The sequence below is a fragment of the Gracilinanus agilis genome, chromosome 3 (genome assembly GCF_016433145.1).
Source record: "Gracilinanus agilis isolate LMUSP501 chromosome 3, AgileGrace, whole genome shotgun sequence".
NCBI classification, from domain to species: Eukaryota; Metazoa; Chordata; class Mammalia; order Didelphimorphia; family Didelphidae; genus Gracilinanus; species Gracilinanus agilis.
The window spans coordinates 561,861,618-561,884,699 of record NC_058132.1 but is presented as its reverse complement, the minus strand read 5'-3'; the positions used below and the strand labels follow the sequence as shown (position 1 = coordinate 561,884,699).

The following is a 23,082-nucleotide window of genomic DNA, read 5'->3' as shown; positions in this document are numbered from 1 at the left end:
AAATACACTGATGTGAAAGTTAGTATGCTTTGATCTGCATCCATGTGACTCCAACAATTCTTTCTCTAGAGGTAAGAAGCATTTCCTATCATGTCTTTCAAGATTGTCCCAGATCATTGTATTGCTGAGAATGGCCACATTTTCACAGTTGATCATCATACAATATATCTGTTACTGTGTACAATGTTCTCCTGGTTCTACTTATTTCACTCTGCATCAGTTCATGCAGATCTTTCCAGTTTTTTCTGAAATCATCCTGCTTATCATTCCTTATGGCATAATAGTATTCTATCACCAACATGTACCACAATTTGTTTAGCCATTCCCCAATTGATAGATAGCCCCTCAATTTCCAATTCTTTGCCACCACAAAAAGAGCTGCTATAAATATTTTTGTACAAGTAGGTCATTTCCCCCTTTTTATTATCTCTTTGGGATACAGACCCAGTAGTGGTATTATAGGATCAAAAGGTATACCCTTTGGCCATAGTTCCAAATTGCCTTCCAGAATGGTTGGATGGAACTGAGATCTTCTTGACTCCAGATCCAGGACTATATCCACTGTACCACCTTGCTGCCTCATAATCATCAAACTAGTTTGATTAAAAAAATAGAAAAGTAGTGGGCAGCTGGGTAGCTCAGTGGATTCAGAGTCAAGAATAGGCAAGATTAAAATAAGGACCTTTCATAGCTATCACTAGCAGGATAATTTTTAACCAACAGAGGAATAAAAAGTATAAAAATTGAAAGAGACAATTTTAATTACCAAAATTTAACTTGAAAAGAAGAGAATACTCCCAACTGATAAGGTCAGGAAAAGGCACTTATAGGAGTTGGTATACATGCTTATACTTTGAAGGAAGCCAGGAATTCTGTAAGGCATAGTGAGGAGAGACACAAAATCCAAAGAGACAGGAGTGGGCCACTGAAAATTTTTGAGTATGGGACTATATGATCTTATCTGTGTTTTAGAAATCTACAATTGACTGTTGTATAAAAGAAAAACTATGATCACGAGTTGATGGGGATATGATTGGGGATATAGACTCATATGTAATAAACAATTACCCTAGTGCAAATACCAATAATATGGAAATAGGTCTTGATCAATGACATGTGTAAAACCCAATGGAATTGAGTGTTGGCTATGGAAAGGGAATGGGAAGAGGAGAGGGAAAGAACATGAATCATGTAAACATGGAAAATTTGTCTTAAATAAAATTTAAAGAAAAAAGAAAAAAAATCTAAAGAAAGAGGGAGAATGGAGGCAGGTTAGAGTTGATAGGAGCCTCAGCTATCATTGAAACTGTGTGAGTAGAGTAGAGGGAATAAGATGTGGAATTAGGACCCATCCCAACTAACTGGCAGCTAATTGGGCTGAGAAAACATAACACATGTCATCTTTGAGATTCCTTGAGATATCCATGTTAGTATTCAGTAGATAGTTGGTAATGCCAGACTGGAGTTCAAAAGAGAAATTAGGGCTAAATGTATGGATTTGGGCATCATCTATATAGAGACGATAATTGAATCCATGAGTGCTTATGAAATTACCAGAGGAAATTGTATATACAAAGAGGAAAGAACCCAAGATAAAGCCACAGCTAACAACTCAGGAAGAGAATGGCCAAAAAAGGGTCACAAGCAAAGGCAAGAAAAAGTACTAGGGGTTTGAGGGAGGGGAAGGCTAAGCAGTGTAAAAAGTTAACAAAAAGATCAAGCAAGTTGAAGACTGAGGGAAAGACAATGTTTTAAGTGATTGAGATGATGGATAACCTGAAAGAAAGCCACTTCAATTGAAGCCTTTCAAGGGGTTAAGTAGTGAGTGGGACACCCCAGCACAGCTCTTCTGTCTCTAGTTAGCCTCATCACCTCCCTCTCAAAGGAAAACATGTTAGTTGCCAGAGTCAAGTCTCATAGCTCCCTGAGACCTACAGATATTTAGTAATTCTGATGTAATAATAAATACTAACCTAGAGTTGAGACCTCCTCCCTGGCACTACATACACACACAAACAGAGGAAAGTACTCAGGGGTTGCTAGAATCAAGTGCCTCCTTTTTCTGGGGAAAAATCTTCCACAAGAACTTAGAGTTTACCCTGAGGTTGAACTTCCTCTCTATACCTGTCTTCTGCTCTTTAAAGCCATCTGCCTCTATTCTCACATTTAAAGGCCAAGTTGAAGTGTACAACTCAGGTGTGTGAACTAAATATGAATGGACCAGTCTTTTAACTAAGTACTTAAGAGTTATTCAGCAGTACTTTGACAGACTGTTCCTGGACATACCCACTACATTCAGGTTACTTGTTAAATACTCCACAAAGTTGCAGCAGCATCTTATTAACCTATCAGTTACAAAACCCCCGAGCAGTTCTTCAAAAGCCAAATTAATAAGAGGAAATTACTCATCAAATGAGCATAGAAAATATCAATCTAATAAAGTTTCCCTTTTATTTATCTTTCTGTTAGACATATCCAAAATGGATAAAGAGATACTGAAATCTCCTCTTGTACTACTATTTATTTCCCTTTTGTAACTATAAATTTAGATTCCAAAGTATTTGGAGCATTTAAATTCATTGATGATATTATTAATAAACTTATATGATCCCCCTAAAATGCACATCATATCTTCAACACTAAAATGCAGAAAGTAATATGATAATTGACCAGAACTTATGAACACACAAAAATGAATTACCAGTTGAAAACGAATGTTTTTACCCAACCAAACTAATGGAGATTTCTAACTTTTTTCCTCCTTCAGATTACTCCTCTTTCCAATCTGTCCACTTCCAGAGAAGTCTTACTAACCAAAACACAGCTTTGCAAATCTTAATAAACACACACTGTTAAGTCAACAATTGGTGCTTATAATAGGTCAATTTATCATCTTAAAATGGTTGATTAGTTTTTAATTATAAAATGTTCATAGAAGGAGGAAAAATGCTTACCTCATATCTTGGAATCAATTTGTATATTGGTTCCAAGGCAGAAGAGCAGTCAGGGATAGGCAATTGGGGTTAAATGACTTGCCTAGGGTCATACAGCTAGGAAGTACCTGAGGTTATATTTGAACCCAAGACCTCCCATCTCCAAGATTGGTCCTCTATCCACTGAGCTAGGTGCCCTAATGATTTAAATATTCCAAACAACAGAATGGCAAGTGGGGTGAATGAATGCAGCATCAGGGACAGAAAAAACAAAGTGGAAGCAGAAGGATCAGTGACTTTTTTCTAGCTTGAAGTCTTTTGAAGTTTTTTGATAGCATTACATTACTCATTCTATAAAAAATAAAAAGTTACTCTAGTAGTCAACATTTCATAGTCCTGTTATGGGAATCTCAACATTCTTCAAAATTCTGAGAGTCATTATGGTGTCTTAAACTATTACAAATATAATTCAATTACTTTTCTGTGAATATTTAGTCATCATAAGAAACTATAATGAAAATTTAAAGTGTTATAAAAGCATTTAGAATGTTTTGGATAGCATTTCAGTTTGTGAGCATTAATTTTTTTTTTTCATTTAATTGGCACAGTGTTCACTTGGCGAGAAGACTACTTCAGTTAGAAAAGCAAAACTCGTTGTTTGTAAAAGACCTGGAACATCAAAAGGAACAAGTAACACAGATTTCACAAGAGGTAAATAATTGAAACAAAAGAAACGCATATGAAGAGTCACAATACTTAGTTCAGTCCTTTGTGCAGACACATTTGTTTTTAAGCCAATTTTCAAATAAGTGGTTTGCTGTTACAAAATGATCCACGATTTATGAAACTAAATTTATGTTAAAGCTTTATAAAGCAATTTATAGTGTATGGCAAAACGAAGATCAAAAGAGAGATTACTTTAGCCAGACTAAATATAAATGCAGCAGGCTAGACAGACAAAGCTTTGATTTCTGAGGAAATCACCTTGTGCAAAAGGTTTAGTATTTGGGATGGCATTTTAAGTTTTCAACCAATACTTCATTTTTTATATGGATTTACTTTTTGTGGTATTTCCATGTTGTTGGTGATCTTTTCTTTAATAATGTACTATATGCTGTACTCTAAGGTCTCAGGTCATTGAATTTATTAGCATAAGATATATAATTAAATTGGGGCAGTTTGTAATGGAGCAGAGAAGACTAAAAAGTAACAGAACTCCTCAGGGGGCTGGCAACCTAGCTGGGTTTTCACCCAACCTCTTATCTCACCTCCCTTCTGTCAGCTTGCTGGACCCACCCTGACCCTACTGTAATGCTCTACCTCTGCTTCTGAGAAATTGCTTGCTTGCTTGAGGAATTGAACACACCAATCCTATCCTTTGAGATGCGCGCCAAGGAAAATTCCCGCCAACTTATTTTCCTGTATATGTTCTGTGCTTACTTATGGGTGATGTGATTCTCTCTCATGTGAGGAGGACGCTCCAGTTGGCCAGTTATTAAAGGTCCCTAAAACTTCTAAACCTGAGTGTTTGGCATTTTTCAGGAAGTGTCCCACTTCAGTTAGGTAGCATAATAGATAGAGTGCCAGACTTGAAGTCAGGAAGACTCATCTTCCTGAGTTCACATTCAGCCTCAGACACTTACTGTGTGACCGTGGGCCAGTCATTTAACTCTGCTTGCCTCAGTTCCTCATCTGTAAAATGAACTAGAGATACGTCTTGGCAAACCACTCCAATTTCTTTGCCAACAAAAATCCAAATGGTGCCACAAAGAGTCAAACATGACTGAACATATTAAGTTGTCTTAATTTACTGGAAAACTAACCATATGTCATTTAAAGGATATAAACTTATTTTACATGGTATTTTTATCCTTTTTAAATTTAATCCAAAATACTATTAAATTTTTCATATTTTCTACTTTTAGAGTAAAAAATAAAAGATACTAGTTCAGTGACTATCATAAATATATTTTGCCAGATATTCTTTATATTTCATTTAAAACAGTGTGAGTTTTTTCATGCTCAAAAATTCTCTGTTGCTTTTGGATTCTTACTAGTTTTTTTTGTATGGCTTTTATGTATCAAATACTACTCATTTAAACTCTCTTTATGCTACAGCATAAATATACTTAAGAAGCAACTATTACTTTATCCCACCCACCAAAAAAAAAACTTTTAAAACAGTTTTTTAAGTTGTACTTATATATACTTTTCTAGTAAGCATGTGTGTGTTTGTACTATAGTAGGAGTCTATATTCCTAAAATTTTTGCTAAATAAAAATATCAAAATCTTTAAAGTCACAAATTAGGTGAATAATATGAAGATTCTAAGAGTTAAAAAGCAATTTTTCCATTTCTTCAGGTGAGATTACTTAGTTACTAAGAAGTTCTCCAAGATTATGGTGTATAAAGTTCTACTCAGCTACTACTTTTATATGATTGAAGAAGAAGTACTATGGCATAAAGTTCCATAACTTTGCTCTTCTTTTATAATCAGTAACTGGTGATATTTGCCTGAAAAAAAAGAAATAGGGAGAACATAATAACTGTCTTTACATACTAGAAAGGTACGTGGAAGAGAATTATGAGACATTTGAAAGTTGAAAATTTAGAAGAAGCAAATTTAGGCTTATATAACAAAAATTTCCTAACACATAAAGCTATCTCAAAGTAGAACAGAATGGAAGTGTTCAAGCAAAGACTTGAATATGAGTCAGATTTCATAGCCACTGGCATCCCTTCCATCCTAAATTCTGTGATTCTCTGATTACCTGAAAAAATCTGTAATATCGAATTATTTTATAAAATTTAGGAAAATAAATTAAAATTAATTTTAAAATTTTAAATTAAATTTTTTAAAGTAAAAGACAAATTTATCAGGATCTATATCAAAAAGGTTAAATATTTTAAATTATCATAATGTTTATAAAAAGGATACCTCACCAGATAACAGATGTTAAAATGATCTGTTTTTTATGCCATTCATAATATCTTTAATGTCATAGATGATATTCTGTAGTTAGTATCTATAAAAGGAGACAATTCAAGTATTTTTTAGTAAAAAATATTTTAAGGTAGGCATATTTTTTTACAACTTATTATTATTTTCATTATGATTTATAATGTGTATGTTGTTCATACTGTTCTGTGCTTTTTATCTACTTTGCCTCCTAATCCAATCAGATATTTACTAACATAACATATTCATTATAAAAAATGCTGCGCCCTTAACAATAGGGAAAGTATGAACAAAATTCATAGACTACACAAGGATCAAAAAAATTAATGCAAATAATTTTAGAAGAAAAATTTAATTTTTAGGTTTTAATTTTGGGGAGGTAATCATTGGCAATATTTGTTGAGGTAATATAGTCATATTTTCTAGAATTGTATCACAGTAAATAATATTGAGGAGAACTATCTACAGAATGCAGTATCAATTTTTAATTTCACAATCAAAAAAACATTTATTGGGCTTTGTGTTAGGGAACACACAGAAAAAATTATATAGATATGACCATTGGCTATAAGAGTTACTATGCATAAAAGATTGCTCTCAGAGATAAGAAGACCAGGGTTCAGGTTTCACTTCTAACATGTATATGCTTTGTGACCCCAAGCAAATTACTTAACCTCTTGAGCAACTCTCTAAGACTATAAGTACCAAAGAAGGTGCCAACCTGCGTTAGTAGTAGAAGTCCCTCCCCAAATGTCCCTCAGTTGGGAAATGGCTGAACAAATTGTGGCATACGATGGTGATGGAATACTATAGTGCTATAATTGTGGATTTCTGTATAAACTGGGAGAACCTCCAGGAACTGATGCAAAGTGAAATGAGCAGAACCAGGAGAACATTATATAACAGAAAGTGAAACATTGTGGGATGATCAAATGTGACAGACTTTGCTACTAACAGCAATGCAATGATCCAGGACAATTCTGAGGGACTTCTGGCCTCCAGAGAAAGAAAAAAACTATTGGAGTAGAAATGCAGATGAAAACATTTGATTTATCACTTGTTTATTTGGGTATATGTTTGGAGATTTTGGTTCTATAAGATTATTTTCTTACAAAAATGAACAATATGGAAATGTGTTTTGTGCGATAATACCTGTATAATCCAGATTGAATTGCTTGTCACCTCCTGGAGTGGGGAGAGAGATAATATGAATCATATGATTTTGGAAAACTTATGTGAAAATTTGTTAAATTTTAAAAAAGAAGTTCCTCCCCAAGACCACTCTATGCCAATAAAATTATAGGTCTAGGCCCTTTATCCTATCCCTGTACTCTAGGAATTTACAGTTTTAGACATGTAAGATCTCTATTCATAGTTTCATACATCTGTATTTCAATTTAAAAACATAGTTTGAATAATAGTTTCCAAATATTGGGTAATGGGGAAATTAGGAAAAAGTATAGAAGTATAAATTTGGACCAGAGATAAATATAAATAATTGATAGCAAATCCTTTTTAGTGAAGAACAATGGAGGGTAAATCAAAGAGTAGAAGGATACTGGGTCCCTGATTAGCAGTGGCACCACTGAGGGGAGGCTGGATACTGCTGAAGAAAGACATGTTTCAAGAGCTTCAACAAATCTACACTAGCTGTAATAGTCACCCCTTTCTTAAAAAAAAAAAAAAAAAAAAAAAAAAAAAAAGCTTTCCCTCAGTCCTTATCTTCTCAAGCTGTCATCCTCTTTCTCCTTCCTTTCACTGCCAAACTCAACACCCACTCACTCATTAACCTTCTGCAGTCTGGCTTTGGTCCCTACTACTCTACAAAAGCTTCTCATTTCAAATTCAATAATGGCATCTTTGTTGATTGCTACATCCTATTCTCTGACCTTTTTAAGGTAGTTGACATGGTTGACCACTTTCTCCTTGCTACTCTCTTCTGCTGGATTCCATAGCACTGCTGTCTCCTGCTTCTTTCACTGGTTCATTTTCCTCCTTAATGTCTTAGGACCCTGATCTCATTTATCTTGTCTCACTGTACCTTCTCTCTGGGCTAGCTGATCTATTTCTATTGCTTCAGTTATCACCTCTGTATAGTTGACTCTCAAATCTTTATGTCCAGTCCTAATCCATCTCCCGATCTTTAATTCTGTTTCCAACTGCCTGCTGGATATGTGTTCTGGCATATTCTACTGACACCTCAAACACTTATCTCCTTCCAACTAACCTATTCCCATTAATGGCACCACTCTCCAAGTTACCAAGGCCCAAAATGATAACATCATTTCTTTATTTTTTTTATCTTTTATTGTAAACTTAAACATCAATTTATATGAACATTTCAATGTGCAAAGACCTGGAAAAAAAAAAGAATTGCATATTAAACTCTAAACTTTCATACATACAATTTGTTTTTTAGTGCAGATTAAATTTAACATTATAATCACAAAACCGCACTGTTAATTTTGCCCCTTTCTGAATGTTTTACTCTTCTATATATTTGTTTTAATGGATCAGTTATTCTCTTTTCTTTTTTTACTATTTTACATAACTGTCACTACCCAACAATTCTCTTCTGTCACCACCCAAAATAGAAGTTCTTAGTTGTAACAAATAAGTGTAGTTGAACAAAATAAATCCAAAATTGTCCCTAGCTAAAAATGCTTGTTTTATTCTGTAACTCTTCACTATAGCCTATCTGCCAAGAGATAGGATAAATTATTCCTCCATTTTCTGTAGTCATAATTATTACATTGATCAAACTTAATGACCTTACATTTTTCTACAATATAATTTGTTCTCTTAATTTGGTCTACTTTGTATCAGTTCATACAAGACTTCTGGGGTTCTCTGAATTTGCCACTCATTTTTACATTTCCCTCTTTGTCATCCCCCATATAATCACTTAGTAAATTCTGTGAATTCTATTTTGGCAATATCTTCCATAGTTTTTCCTCTCCCTTTTTTGTTAATTAAACCCATATTTCCCAGTATGTTGCTCCTAGGGAAGCATACATCATTATACATTTTTTAAGAGAGGAAGAAAAAGTTTGACAAATGTGACCACACCAAAAAATTATAACAATTATCTGTTGTTTCCTCCAACTTCTGCACAGAAGAGTGTCTTCTTATAGTTCTTCTTTAGGGTCAGTCTTGGTCATTATTTCACAGCATTCAGTTTCAGTGTAGGGGAAATTTCACAGAAATGGTTCGGAATGTTGGGAGAAGAATTGATTGACAATCAAGGCAGTTGGAGGGGGGAGGAGGAGAGACTTATGGGAGAGGACAGTTACTCCCAGGGACAGAAAGGAGTCTCTGCCTCTCAGGAGAGAAAAGATATCTCTTCCTGGGATTTTCCCAACTCTTACTTCTGCCCTGATACCTGTAGATCATGATACCGGAGGAAAAGAATTTAGGGGCTGGCTGAACTGAAAGCCTGTCTTGAGGGGTAACAACCTGGAGAGACAGGCTAAGCCAGGCAGGAAGATCAAGATCTTCACTTCACTTGCTGACTATGGCTAAAGACTGACTCAAGCAATCTAGCATAGCTATAGCATAGGATAGAAAGAAGAAAACCTCCATAAGCCTAGGAACCCTGAGCTCAGTTCTGAGAAAGATTTGAAACCACTCTGTTCTTTAGGTTTGGGGCAAATCCTAATTCCCTCAATCCTGATCTCTTCCCCTTTGAACTTGTTATTAAATCACCTTCAGTTAATATAATGCAGTCAGAATCAATCGTTGTATGGGTGAAGGGGGCCAGAAGGGAGAAAGTGTTCCTTTGGGGAGAAGGATGTAAGTAACCTTAAGTTTAGCCAGATCTTGAGGTGTCCTCCATTGCCTCCTCCCCCACAGGGACTGTGTAGGAGGAGACATTGAGGAAGTTCAGGCATTAAGGAAAGACGTGAAAACCAATCTTCAATTCCTTTGGTGTCTTTATCCTGGACAGACCTCTGCTCCCCCTCTTCTTTCATTCTACTCTGTTGGGATAGAGAGGGAATAGCCATAGCCTCTCTGTCAACCAAAAGGGGTTTCTCTCCTGAGCTCAGCTGGTCAAACCCCTCTTGACTAGAATCAACCAACATCTCCTAGGAAGTTCCCCTTTTCTATTAAAAATAGCATAAAAACTATTCTGGCTATCTCTCTTCTAGAGGGCTAGCTCAGCAGGGAGAGACCATCAGCAACCTGCCCAATTGGTTAGAATTTCTCTGAAGATTAGCTAATCAACACTCTTAGCTAACCACAGTGATGCCATCCCAGGGTTTCCCTTTCTGATTTACCCTTTTGTAAGAGAGTTTTCTTAAATCAGTTTTATTGTTTTTTCTGTTTACATTAGTATTATTCTTCATTCTGCTTACTTTGTTTCTGTTCATCTCGATGTTCCTATCTTCTGTATTCATCGTCTCTATAAAACAGTAATATTTCTCATTACATTCATGAGCTACAATGTGTTTAGCCATTTTGCTACAAATGGGCATCTGCTTTGTTTCTAGTTCTCTACCACTACAAGAAGTGCTTTTGTAAATATATTGCCACATATGGAGTTTTTCTTCTTCTTGTTGGCTGCCTTGGGTTATATACCTAACAATGAAATCTCTCATTTTATTTTTACTAATTGAATTTATTTCTAGGTATCTCAGTTCCTCCCTACACCAGAGAAGACATCACATAACAAACAGATATCTGTTGTGTCTTTCATGGTTGTGCTTTTCATGTTTGTACTTCTCATTTCATTCTGTAGAAGACATTCACAAATTATTCTTAAATATTAAATCTGTAGCTGTATATAATGTTCTCTTCTATTTGTTTCACTCTTCATTATCTCATGTAGTCCTTTCCAAGTTTTTAGAAAATTAGCCTGCTTATCATTTCTTATGGCACAGTAGTATTCTATCACAATCATATATGACAATTTGTTTAGCCATTCCCCAATTGATGGATACACCTCAATTTCCAATTCTTTGCCACCACAAAGAGAGCTGTATAAATATTTTGGGACATATAGGTTCTTTTCCCTTTTTCCCTGATCTCCTTGGGAAATAGACCCAGCAATAAAATTAATGACTAAACTTTTTTGGCCTATTGCCCCCTTTCCAGAAAAAAATATTACTTAGCCCCCTGGAAATTAAATTTTTTTATGTTAATAGCAATTAATAGGAAAGATAAATGCACCTGTGGCCATCACCTCTCCCCTAGATCGCTACAGCACCCACCAGGGGATGGTAGCACCCACTTTGGGAATCACTGGTATAGACAGTTTTATAGCTCTCTGAGCTTAATTCCAAATTACTCACCAAATGGTTAGATCACTTCACAGCTCTACCAATGGTATATTAGTGTCCCCACTTTTCCACATGCCTTCTAACATTTGTTATTTTGCCCTTTTGTCATTTTAGCCAATCTGATGGGTATGAGAAGATACCTCAGAATTGTTTTGGTTTTTAGTTTCCTAATAAGTAGTAATTTAGAGCATTTTTCAAATGCCTATATATAGCTTTGATTTATTCATCCAGAAATTGTCTCTTCATATCTTTTGTTCATTTCACAATAGGAGATGACTTTTATTCCCATAAATCTGACAAAGTTCTCTATATATTTTGAATATGAGACTTCTGTTTAAGAGATTTGTCTATGAAATTCCTTCCCCACCCACAATTTTTGTCCTTTTAATCTTAGCGCCATTTGTTTTATTTGTACAAAAGCTTTTTAATTTAATGTATTCAAAATTATCCACTTTATATCTCAAAATGTTCTCCATCTCTTGTTGACTCATAAATTTCTCTCCTATGTTCCCTATTTTTCTAATTTTCTTATGATATCTCCTTTTATGTCTAGATCATGTATCCATTTTGACCTTATCTTAGTGAATGATACAAGATATTGGTCTGTAAAAGAATGCTATCCATCTCCAGAGGAAGAACTGTTGGAGTGAGATGCAGATCAAAGCATACTGTCTTTCACATTAATATATTTATAGTTTTATTTGGGAGTTTTGGATTTATAGGAGTATTCTCCTACAATAATGACCAATATGAGAGTATGTTTTGCACAGTAATGCATGTATAACCCAGATCAAATTACTTACCATCTTTGTTAGAGGGAAGGGAAGAGAGGAAGGGAAACAACTTGGATTTTATAATTTGGGAAAACATATTAAAAATTATTATTACATGTAATTGAGAAAATAAAATATCTTGGAATTTTTAAAAAAAGATGATGGTCTACACCTAGTTTCTGCCAAACTACTTTCTAATTGTCCCAGCAATTTTTGCCAGATAGTGATTTCTTATCCCAATAGCCTGTATCTATACTTTTGGCAAATACAAAGTTACTATAATCTTTTACTGCTGTTTGTTTTATGTCTCTTCTGATTGAATGATTTCCTTTGTATGTCTTAGCCAATATCAGATAGTTTTGATAATTTCCGCTTTATAATACAATTTAAATCCTGTACTGACCCATCCTTTAAATTTTTTTCACTAATTCTTTTGCTATTCTTCATCTATTTTTCTTCCAAATGAATTTTATTTTTTTAGCTCTCAATAAGATATTTTTTGGCAATTTGATTGGGATGGCATTGAATAAATAGGTTAGTTTAGGTTAAATTATCATTTCAGTTATATTGACTCTGCCCATCCATAAATAGTAAATATTTCTTCAATTAATTAGACCTGCCTTTATTTACATAAAAAGTGTTTTATAATTATGTTCACGTGATTCCCACATTTTAAATTTTAAATAGAGTATACCTTTCTATCTTTTCTTGCAGGACTTTATTAATAATATATAAAAATGCTGATAATTTATGTGGGGTTTATTTTATATCCTGCTACTTTACTAAAACTACAGGTAGTTTTAACTTTTTAGTTGAATCTCTAGGATTTTCCATATATAGCATCATATTGCCTTCAGAAAGAGGTTGTTTTATTACTTCTTTGCCCATTGTGATACCTTCAACTTCTTTTTCTTCTCATTGCTATTGCTAGCATTTCTAATACTATGTTAAATAATATTGGTTATAATGGGCATCCTTGTTCCACTTTTGATCTTACTGGGAAGTCTTCTAGTTTATCCCTGTTATAGATAATACTTGCTGATGGTTTTAGATAAATGCTTCATATCCTTTTAAGAAGAATTATATTTATATCTATACTTTCCAGTGTTTTTAATAATAATGAAAGTTATATTTATCAAAGGCTTTTTCTGCATCAATTAATATGATCATATGATTTTTATTACTCTTGATAGTGATATAATCAGTTATGTTGATAATTTTCCATATATTAAATCCTCCCTACATTCCTGGTATAAATCTTACTTGGTCATGCTGTATAAGTTTTGTAATGTATTTTTGTAGCCTTCTAGCTAATATTTTACTTAGGATTTTTCCATACATAGTCATTAATGAAATTAATCTATAATTTTCTTTCTGTTTTTGATTTAAGTTTCTATAATCCAGACCAAGTATGGTCTCCCCAAACTCAAACCCCAGTCTGTAATTGACCTCAGAGGCTCCATCCCTGGTAGTTCTGCCATTGGGAGCAGACATCTCACTTCCACCCCTTACCCCCTACAAAGGTACTCCTCCTCTAGGTGGACCACAGCCATCAGGGATCCAGCCCCTCAGGAATTGCACTCACCAATATGTGCTTCCTCTTTGCCCCTCTCCTGAAGCCACAACCTGGGATAGAGCCAGTGTCTCATCAGCACACCTGGCCCTTCCAGGTCAGTGGTCATCCTCTAGCTGTGGGTGAGTGCAGACCCCTGGAGCCAAGGCCACAGCCCACACTGATGCTCCCAGGGATCATTGCCTGCTGATTCTACAGAGGTATCTGTCACTAGGATCTCTCAAGTCCAGCAGACAAAGTGAGCTGCCCACCCTACCCCCAGGACCTACAGCTTGTTGTTTCCTTGGTGTTTGCTCCCACATGTTTATCCCCACCAGGTGATGCCCAGGCCAGAAATGTTAGAGACCCCTCTTCCAAGTTATCCCTGTTTGCTCTACTTCACTCCTGACTTTTCTGTTTTTGCCTCTTTTAGCATTGATTCTGAGGATTTTTTTCTGATTGTGTGGGCATTTGGAGAGCATGGCAGTCTCATGCCCTACTTGGCCATTTTCCCACTAACAGTGGAATCCCTGAAGCTGAGGGTTTGGACATTTTAGTCGCTTGGCTTTTGCCCAGTTCCAAATTGCTCTCCAAATGGTTGGGCCATTTCACCACTGTTTTTTTACCTTAAACAATCTAGGATTGTTTATTTTTCTTTTAAGTACAGTCAATTCCAAACATTACCCTATTTATACTTTTGCAACTGCAGCATTTATGTGATTTTATTAGTAACCTAATTTTCAGTTTTGCATTGACAACCATGTAAATATACGACTATGTAGAGAAAAAAATGAAAGGGGTGATACCTGCAATTTTGGGGAACTCCAAGTATCCTACTAGGCACTTTACTGGTTTGCCTGATCATTGTAAACTACTCCTTGTGCATTCATTGTATGTTTTCATTGTTTGCTTTTAAAACTAAAGGTTTGGGTTGGAGTCATCCCCACAAAGCATAGTGCAAATCCTCTGGGCTCTAAGGCCAAGAATGCAAAGTCATTGATGTAGTTTAATGAGAGAATAAAGGTGATGGATAACTTCCTTCTGGAATGTCTGCAGCCACTGTCAGCCTAATTGACCAGCTGGCTAGAGATATAGAGGTCAATTCCATCCACAACCTCAAGGTTAACCATCACATCATCTCTACTATGCTCCCTTAAGGATATCAGAGAGGCATGAAGCCAAGTCCATCCTTCACAATCTCCAATGCCATTCACCAACTATGAAGGACAAAATGTTGGAGGTAATAAAGGTCTCTGTGTTTTCCAACAGCAGCAATCAAAGTCCCAATAATCTCTCCCTTGGTTTTCAGAGAATCGTGATGGTAGAGAAATTTACAGTAGGTTAGCATATAGTACAACACCCTTACACCATCATCCAATACAATGGGAGGTTAGAGTCAGGTTAAATGTTTTAATATTAAGAATTTTTACTTGCTATCCAGTTTTTATAGTATAGTAGATGTTATGTGTTATGAAAAGTGAATATTGTCTGAAATCAATGTTTTTTTAATTGAAATATTAACACAAAAGTCACAGAATTCTAGGTTATTACTAGTGAGGAAAAAATGTTTCACATGTTACCAGTTTTATTTTGGGTAATGCATTTATAGGTTATTTCATGATTACAGCAACAGGAAAAGTGCATATTATGAGATTTAATATTTTGTTACAAATAATTTATGCAAAAAAAGTATAAGTAAAGATTACAGTTTTTGGTAGTTGCAAGAATCTAACCCTTTATTTCCCATAGGTTCAATGTATCAACATTCATTTTTTTTGTGTGTCATTTTCTAGGAACTTTAGCAAGAGAAAGTTAAGAATTGACTATATATACTAAGTTTAACATTCATTTTTCAAAGATAACTTATTTGTGTATCCCCTTAACCTTCTTTCTGTTCATTTATATAAATTTTAAAATAGTTCCTTTATGTTCTCTTTTTTCTTTTCTTGACATTGGTATCACTAACTCCCCTGTCTCTCTTCACCTCTCCCCAAAATAAATAAATAACCTTTCCATGTAATACATGCACTTGTATAGACCATCATCCTCAGTGGCTAATGAAATTATTTTACATGTCTTTGCTGCCTTTAATCTATGCTGAATCAAATAGGTTACTTAAAATTTGCTCCTCACCATTTTAACAAAATCAAGCACATACTCAATTCACACATTAGCCATTTCTAAAATTGTTTCAATTTGGAGGTGAGGTGAGAGGGAAAGAAATTAATTGCTTCATACCGTATGATGACAACTATGAATTACTTAGTTATTTTCAGCAATACAATGAGCCAACATAATTCCAAAGGACTCATAATGAAAAATGTTCTCTACCTCCACAGAAAGAATTGATGGAGTCTAAATGCAAATCAAAACACACCCGTTTTTCACTTCACTTTCTTCATTTTTTTAAATGTCTTATTCTACAACATGACGAAGATTAGAAATATGTTTCATATTATAGCACATATATTGCTTACCAAAGGAGGGAGGGAGAGAGGAAGGGTGAAAATTTGAGATTCAAAATATTAGAAAATGTATGCAAAAGTTGTATTACGTGTAATTGGGGAAAAATAAAGCTGAAGAAAAGAAAAAGAAAATAATTGCTTCTCAGTTAAAAAATTAAGTGGAAAAAATAAATTGTATGTCTTAAACTGTACCTCTAGTCCATAATGTCTCTGTAAGAGGTAGAAAATATTATTTTGTCCATATTCCAAAATTATGATTGATAGTTGCATTAATTAGAGTTGTTAAGGATTTCAAGTTGTTTTAAATTGCTCTTCTCACTTCACTTTTCATCAGTTCATACAAGTCTTCCCTGGTTTCTCTGATTTTGGAATCATTTTTTTACTCTTTCCTGTTCATCATACCCCACAGCCAGTTTTCCCTATCAATTTCACTTCTAAATGTGGCATGGTCACTATTACACCTTTTTGGCTACTTTGGATCCATGGTATCTATCAAACAAGTCACTTAGGGTTTTGTTCCTCTCCATCTTGGCTGGCTATAAAATCTAGCATGGAGTTTGGCTCCTGTATCTTTAAGCATCTTACCATTCCAACTTTTCAAATCTCATTTTATTGTGGCAATCTCCAGTACTCCATCTAAAAAAAGGCAGGAGAGACAAAGTACAGAGTGGCAAAGAAAAGAACATGCTGCACATACTCTTAAACAGTGGGCCTTCAGTGACCAATGTTACAACAGTGGCACAAAATCCCAGAGAGGAAAAACCATTCAGGAAGAAAGGGTTGACAGTGTCAAAAGCTGAAGAGAGGCCACAAAGGACAAGTATTTAGAAAAGGCCATCAGCTTTGGCAACTAAGAAGTCACTGGTAAGTTTGGAGAGAGCGGTTTTAGTTGAGTAATGAGATTGGAAGTCAGATTGCAAACATTCGCAAATTGAATTAAAGAAAAGGAAGTAAGAAAAGCTACTGTGTTAAAGTAGAGTGCTAGACTTGGAATCAGGAAGATTTCCAACCCAAGCTTGTGACCCTGGACAAATTAGTTAGCTTTTCTGGGCGTCAAGTCCTTTAGCTAAAAGAGTTAGGCTTGATCATCTTTAAGTCCCATAGAAAGCAGTTGGGTAGTACAATGGATGGAGTGCCAGGTCTGGAGTCTGGAGTGGGTTCAAATCTGGGAAAGTCACTTACTCCTGATTTCCTAGCCCTTGTTGCTCTTAAATCTTAGAAACTGATACTAAGACAAAAGATAGGGGTTTAAAAAAATAAAAAAATACATATTTCTCCCAGATCCTATAATTGTAGACAGTTAATTCTACAAGTTTATTTCAGAAAGGGGAGAGATATGGGATGATAACTAGAAGTGATGAAAGGACTTAGGGTTTTATAAGAGTTATGATTAAAATTTCTTGGAGACTACATATTAAATTATAATTATTTCTTGGCAAAAATTGGAAAGAGAAAAAGAAAAATCAACAGGTCACCCTAACTAAAAAAAACACCTCCACACTTCTCCAATCCAATTCCCAACCAAGGTTCAAGCAGAGGCTTAAGGTCCAGAGAAGGGAGAGAGATCCATACTCCAGCTCATGTACAGGAAGAAGCCCTCACCCAAGAAAGCACACTACCGCTCCCCCCATCCCCTAGCATTTATAAGGCCAATGATGTCACTCCTCCTAAGACTCTCTGATTGGAGAGTCTGAGTCCTGAGTCCTGACCTCCAGACACATCACCTGCTTCTGACACTTCTGGAAGTCAGGACTCCAGGTTCCTGTGAGCTCTTTACACACATGACTTGTTAGCTAGCACCTGACTTAATACACATGTAGCAGGTAAGTGGTAAGGATTGGAGAGACTTGGGCTGGAAGGTTCTTAAAGAATCAACTAATCCAATTCTCTCATTTTATAGATTAGGAAACCGAGGATCAGAGAAAGTACGTCATTTGTCCCAGGTGCCTGGGTAGTAAGGGGCAGAGCAGAGATTGGAACATAGGTCCTCTTACCTAATCCAGTGTGCTCTTTCCATTGTACCCCATAGTAGGTGCTTAATAGATGTTTGTTAAATGGAATTAAAGCACCATACCTCCATCTAGAAAGATTACACAATTCCTTTGATTATTTTGTTCCATTATTCAATTATTTTTCAAGAAAAGTTCTTTATCTCTAATTGGCATCAACATCAATATAAGCCCATGTTATCTTTTCCCTGTCATCTCTAACAGAGTAATGGGAAATGGACCTAAATTTTGAGGTACTTTTATCCTAAAAAATGTAGGATTTTTAAAAATTATTATTGTTGCCATCAAATACCATTTATTACTGTTAATTTATGCATGTAATACAATGCCAAAACAATGTCTGAAATTGCCTTCAAAAGGAATGAGGGTTAAAATAGGCAGCTGCTTTATCCAGATATGTATAGGTGAGCTAATATAGTATAATGTAAAAGAATAGAATACTGGACTTGTAGATAGGAGATAGATCTGAGTTCAACTCCTAGCCAATTTTATGACTATTGTTCCAGTAACAACTCCACCTAAGCTTCAGTTTCCTTATCATACTTGCAAAGAGCTCATATTAGAAACATATCTAGAAAAATGTAGGATGTAATATACATATCTTTATTATGATGATTTGTAGTTTTTAAAAATATTTTATTCATTGAGGATTAATATACTCTATTGATCTGTAAGGGAATTTTAAGAAGCTAAATTAAGAAAATAGATGTAGAAATAAATAGAATAGAGAATTTAGGTGAAAACAGTACAAAAAATTGTATAGAAGGGTTTGAACTTGTTAGCCTAGATTTTTAGAGCATGATGCTAGTAAGTCTGAAGCTACAAATTCAGTCTTTCTATATTCTTTTAGCTTCACATATGCTCTGTTTCATATTGACATAGTTGATGATCAGTCTTAACAATATATGCTTTGGTCATAATAAGGAACCAAATGAGGAACTAACTAAATTTAGACTATCACAAATTCAGGAAAAATTGTTATTTTATTAACAATGAATCAATAGCATCAAAGATTTTGTTTTTTAAAGTAGTGCCTTTTTTCCCCTTTTGGTATAAAAATATCAAAATCCATGATGAGATAATTAGATATGGCAATAGATGATATAGTTTAAAGCATTCCACACAGGATAATATATGTATAATCCAGTGGAATTGCTTGTCAATTCCAGGCCAGAGAGGGGTGCAGGGGGTAGATTTAATTGAATTTAGAAAACCTTTACTATTTTACTAAATATTGTATGTAAAATGCATAGATGTTGGAGATGAAAAAATGAGTAAGATATGGTTCTGATGTTAAAAAAAACTTTACAGTATAAAAATGAAGATAAGATATTTTAAGAAAGAATCCTTTGATTTAGTCAAGAAATGCTTAACTTGCCATTTTGAAATACATAACTAAATTAGTTAGGTGTTAAGGTATTTTAGTCTATTGCTTTTAGTACTTAAATTCTACCATGCTGGAAGCATAGTAATTTGAGAGTCTGACCAAGCAACAGACTTACTCTCTTTTCAGAAGATAAGCCTTGCTAAATATGTTAGAAAGCTTTATCTCCAGTAGGCTTACCACTTAGTGATTTTTTTTTTTACCACAACAACCCATGGAACAAAAACAAAGTAGCTTTCAATCATGTGACAATATTTTCCTTCTGGAGTGATGATGGGAAAAGGGGTAGAATTTTTTTATAAACAGCTTTAATTTTTTCATTTTATTTAAATAGGACAAAGGACTAATGGGTAGTATTAATCTATATTAATGATCTCAAGAGTATAAAGAAAAGAGAGAGAAAAAGTGTTACACTACAGAAAAAATGAAAGGATAGAGTTTACAATTTCTCATGGTTAAAGTCTGCAAGAAGAGAACAAAAAACTGGATTAAGATTTAGGGGCAAAATATCACATAAACCTCACTTTTATCTGAATTGGTCAGAGAAAGGTTGAATATACACACATGTACAGAGTTTGCTGTAAAATATATAGTAAATTCAACAGGAAAAATATTAGGACAAGTTGAAGAGAAGGATGTTAAGAAAGAAGATAAAGTCAAAGAGGAAATTAAAGTCACAGGCAAAACAAATCTCAACTTCAAGCCTAAATAGAGGACTGAAAGGAAAGAAAATACCAATAAGAACCATTGATCAGGGTTTAGGTGAGGGGAAAAGGATACTCAAATGAAAACAGCTCACTTCAGTTACAGATTGCTAGCATACCACCAAATTCTTTATAAAGAACAGAGCAAGAAGAAAAAACATAAGAGTTTATGAGTGAGGAAAACACACAATTAATAGTTATACTATAAACAGGAATAGGATGAGCTCACCTCAAAAAAAAACAATGAATTAGCAGAATCCAACAGTATGCTGTTTATAAGAAATACACTTGAAATAGATACACACAGAACAAAATGAGGGATTAGAGCAGAATTTATTATTCAGGCATACTTAAAAAATCAGTATTGGCAGTAATTTGACCTCAGAGCAGTACAAATAGGCATGGTTAAAAGAGGTAAACGGGGAAATTACATAATGCTTAACAGCATCATAGATGATAGAATAATATTATTTAATATATTTACATTGAATGATTGTAGAGCATCTGAGTACTAAAGGAGAAACCAATTGAATTATTTTTTGTTTTTAGTTGTTTCAGTCATGTCCAAGGCCCCATTTGGGGTTTTCTTTACAAAGATAATGAAATAGTTTGCCATTTCCTTATCAGCTTAGGGCAAAGTGATTTGCACAGTGTCACACAGCCAATAAATAAATATCTGAGGCCAGATATGATCTCAGGAAGAGAAGTCTTCCTTGATCTCATGTCTACCACTCATCCCAAATACCTAGGGAGAAACAAACAAAATGATAATAGTTGGAGAACTTAATGAACCTCTTTCAGACCTAGTCAAGTCCAACAAAATATAAAGAAGGAAAAAAATTAAGGACTTAAACAGTTTACAGAAAGAAACACACACACACACACACATATATATATATTTGAACTGTGCATTACACTTTACAAAAGTTAACTTTGCTTATACATAAAATTTTCATAAATGAAAACATACAAGTCAAAATATATTAAACAGATTCTTTACTGATGAAAACAGTAAAAATTACAATAAATACAGGTCCTTTGAAATTAGGATTCCAATTTAAATGAGAAGAAATAATGAAATCCTAAAGAATTGGTAGGCCAAAGAACAAATTATAAAAATAACATAATTTCATCAAAGAAAATTATAGTAATGAGATAATATACCAGATCTCTCCGAATATAACCAAAATAATTCTTGGGAAATTTTTATATCACTAGATACTTTTATCAACAAAAGAAAGAACAAGTCATTGAATTGGGCATACAGTTAAGAAAAACAACCACAAAGCATGAAAGAAATTCAATGAAGGTCTCAATAAAACTAGAAACTATTTTTAATTTAAAAATTAATCTTTATTTTGATTTTTTTAAAGGTTCAAATAAGCAAAATCATTCCAAGAGCATTTAGAAATGTAAATGGAAAGAGGTCAGCATTATAAGAAAAATAGAAACAATTTATAAAAATGACTGGTGGGCAGCTGGGTAGCTCAGTGGAGTGAGAGTCAGGCCTAGAGACAGGAGGTCCTAGGTTCAAACCCGGCCTCAGCCACTTCCCAGCTGTGTGACCCTGGGCAAGTCACTTGACCCCCATTGCCCACCCTTACCACTCTTCCACCTATGAGACAATACACTGAATGTTAAGGGTTTAAAAAAAAAAATGACTGGCAATCCAAGACAATCTCAAAAGACTTATGATGAAAAGTTCAATCCAAAAACTTGATTGAGTCTAAATGCAGATCAAAACAAACTATTTTTTATTTTATTTTCTTCATGGTGTATGTGTCTGTGTCTGTGTGTCTGTGTGTGCATGTGTGTCTTCTTTCACAGTATGACAAATATGGAAACATGTTTTGTGTGATAGCATAGATATAACCAATATCAAATTGCTTACTGTCTGAGGGAAAGGATAAAATATGGAACTCAAATATTAGACAACAAATGCCAAAAATTATTTTTACATGTAATTGAGGAAAGAAGAAAGCATTACTGAAGGGGGAAATATTACCATAGCAAATTATTTTCACCATCAAAGGCAAAGGAACCACAATACTTGAACCCTAACATCACCTTAATTCTTGATGTGCTTATAGGGAAGATAGAAATGGCTTTAGGAAAGACAGGGAAAGCAATCATAGTAAAGCAACTATACATAAAGAGGATGGCTCCATGCTGGAGGAGAAACAATTGTGAGAGCTATGAAATATTAATGTTCAAGCCATCTGAAGGAAAGTGTTTGAAGCTGAACCTAATTTAGCCAGTCCCCTGGTAATTTAGATTCAATTCTGGATGATATACAAATAGGTCATCCAACAGCTAACAAAAGAAGATTGACTGGACATAACAGAAGAATATTCAGCAAAGTTCCCATTCATGATCCACATGCCAATCAGTGAACTACATATGATTGTTTTACATTCAAACAATGAGAAAGGAAGCCATTGGTCTTCTGAGCTAATCAAATCTGGAGAAATATCTCAGAACTTTTTAAGTGAAAAGTAGGCTGACTTTCAAAGAGCAAGGAATTAGTACCCATCACAGAGAGAAAGACAGCAAAGGTATGGAAAACTCTTGAACCTTGTTTGGCAGGGGAAAAAAAGGTTAATCAAGAAAATATCAACAAATACCAATAATATACCTACTCTTCTATCTGTACAAAATTTGAATCATCCACAAGTAATCAAGTATATGCTATATAAAGGTATGAATAGGGAGAATTTGACTTTGTCCAATTCTTTTTTAGGGATGTTTTTTATATAGAAATTTTTTTCTTTTAATATTTCCATATCTGCACGTGTGAAATGTGAGAAATTAGGTCCAATTCATATCCAAAAAACCCTCTCAAAATTGTCAGTATTTTGAATTATAACATTTTATTTATGGTTCTTTTCTGGAAGCGTGGAGATTTATAGACCAAGTCAGTGATGTCAGGGATTTCTTTTCTACCCAGTTTACTCATGACTCCATTTCTCTGTTCTCCTGCTTCCCTCCTGCTTCTTTTCTAGGACCAAAATGTGCCTGATTCTG

General features: G+C 34.5%; 1 protein-coding gene across 1 annotated transcript in view; it reads left to right on the top strand.

Moving 5' to 3' along the window:
• PIBF1 (progesterone immunomodulatory binding factor 1) overlaps positions 1 to 23,082 on the top strand; it is a 320,388-nt gene that overhangs the window by 205,065 nt on the left and 92,241 nt on the right. Inside the window, exon 14 of the mRNA XM_044670598.1 lies at positions 3,542 to 3,644. Coding sequence (XP_044526533.1) covers positions 3,542 to 3,644 — 103 coding nt within the window. The remainder of the gene's footprint in view (positions 1 to 3,541; positions 3,645 to 23,082) is intronic.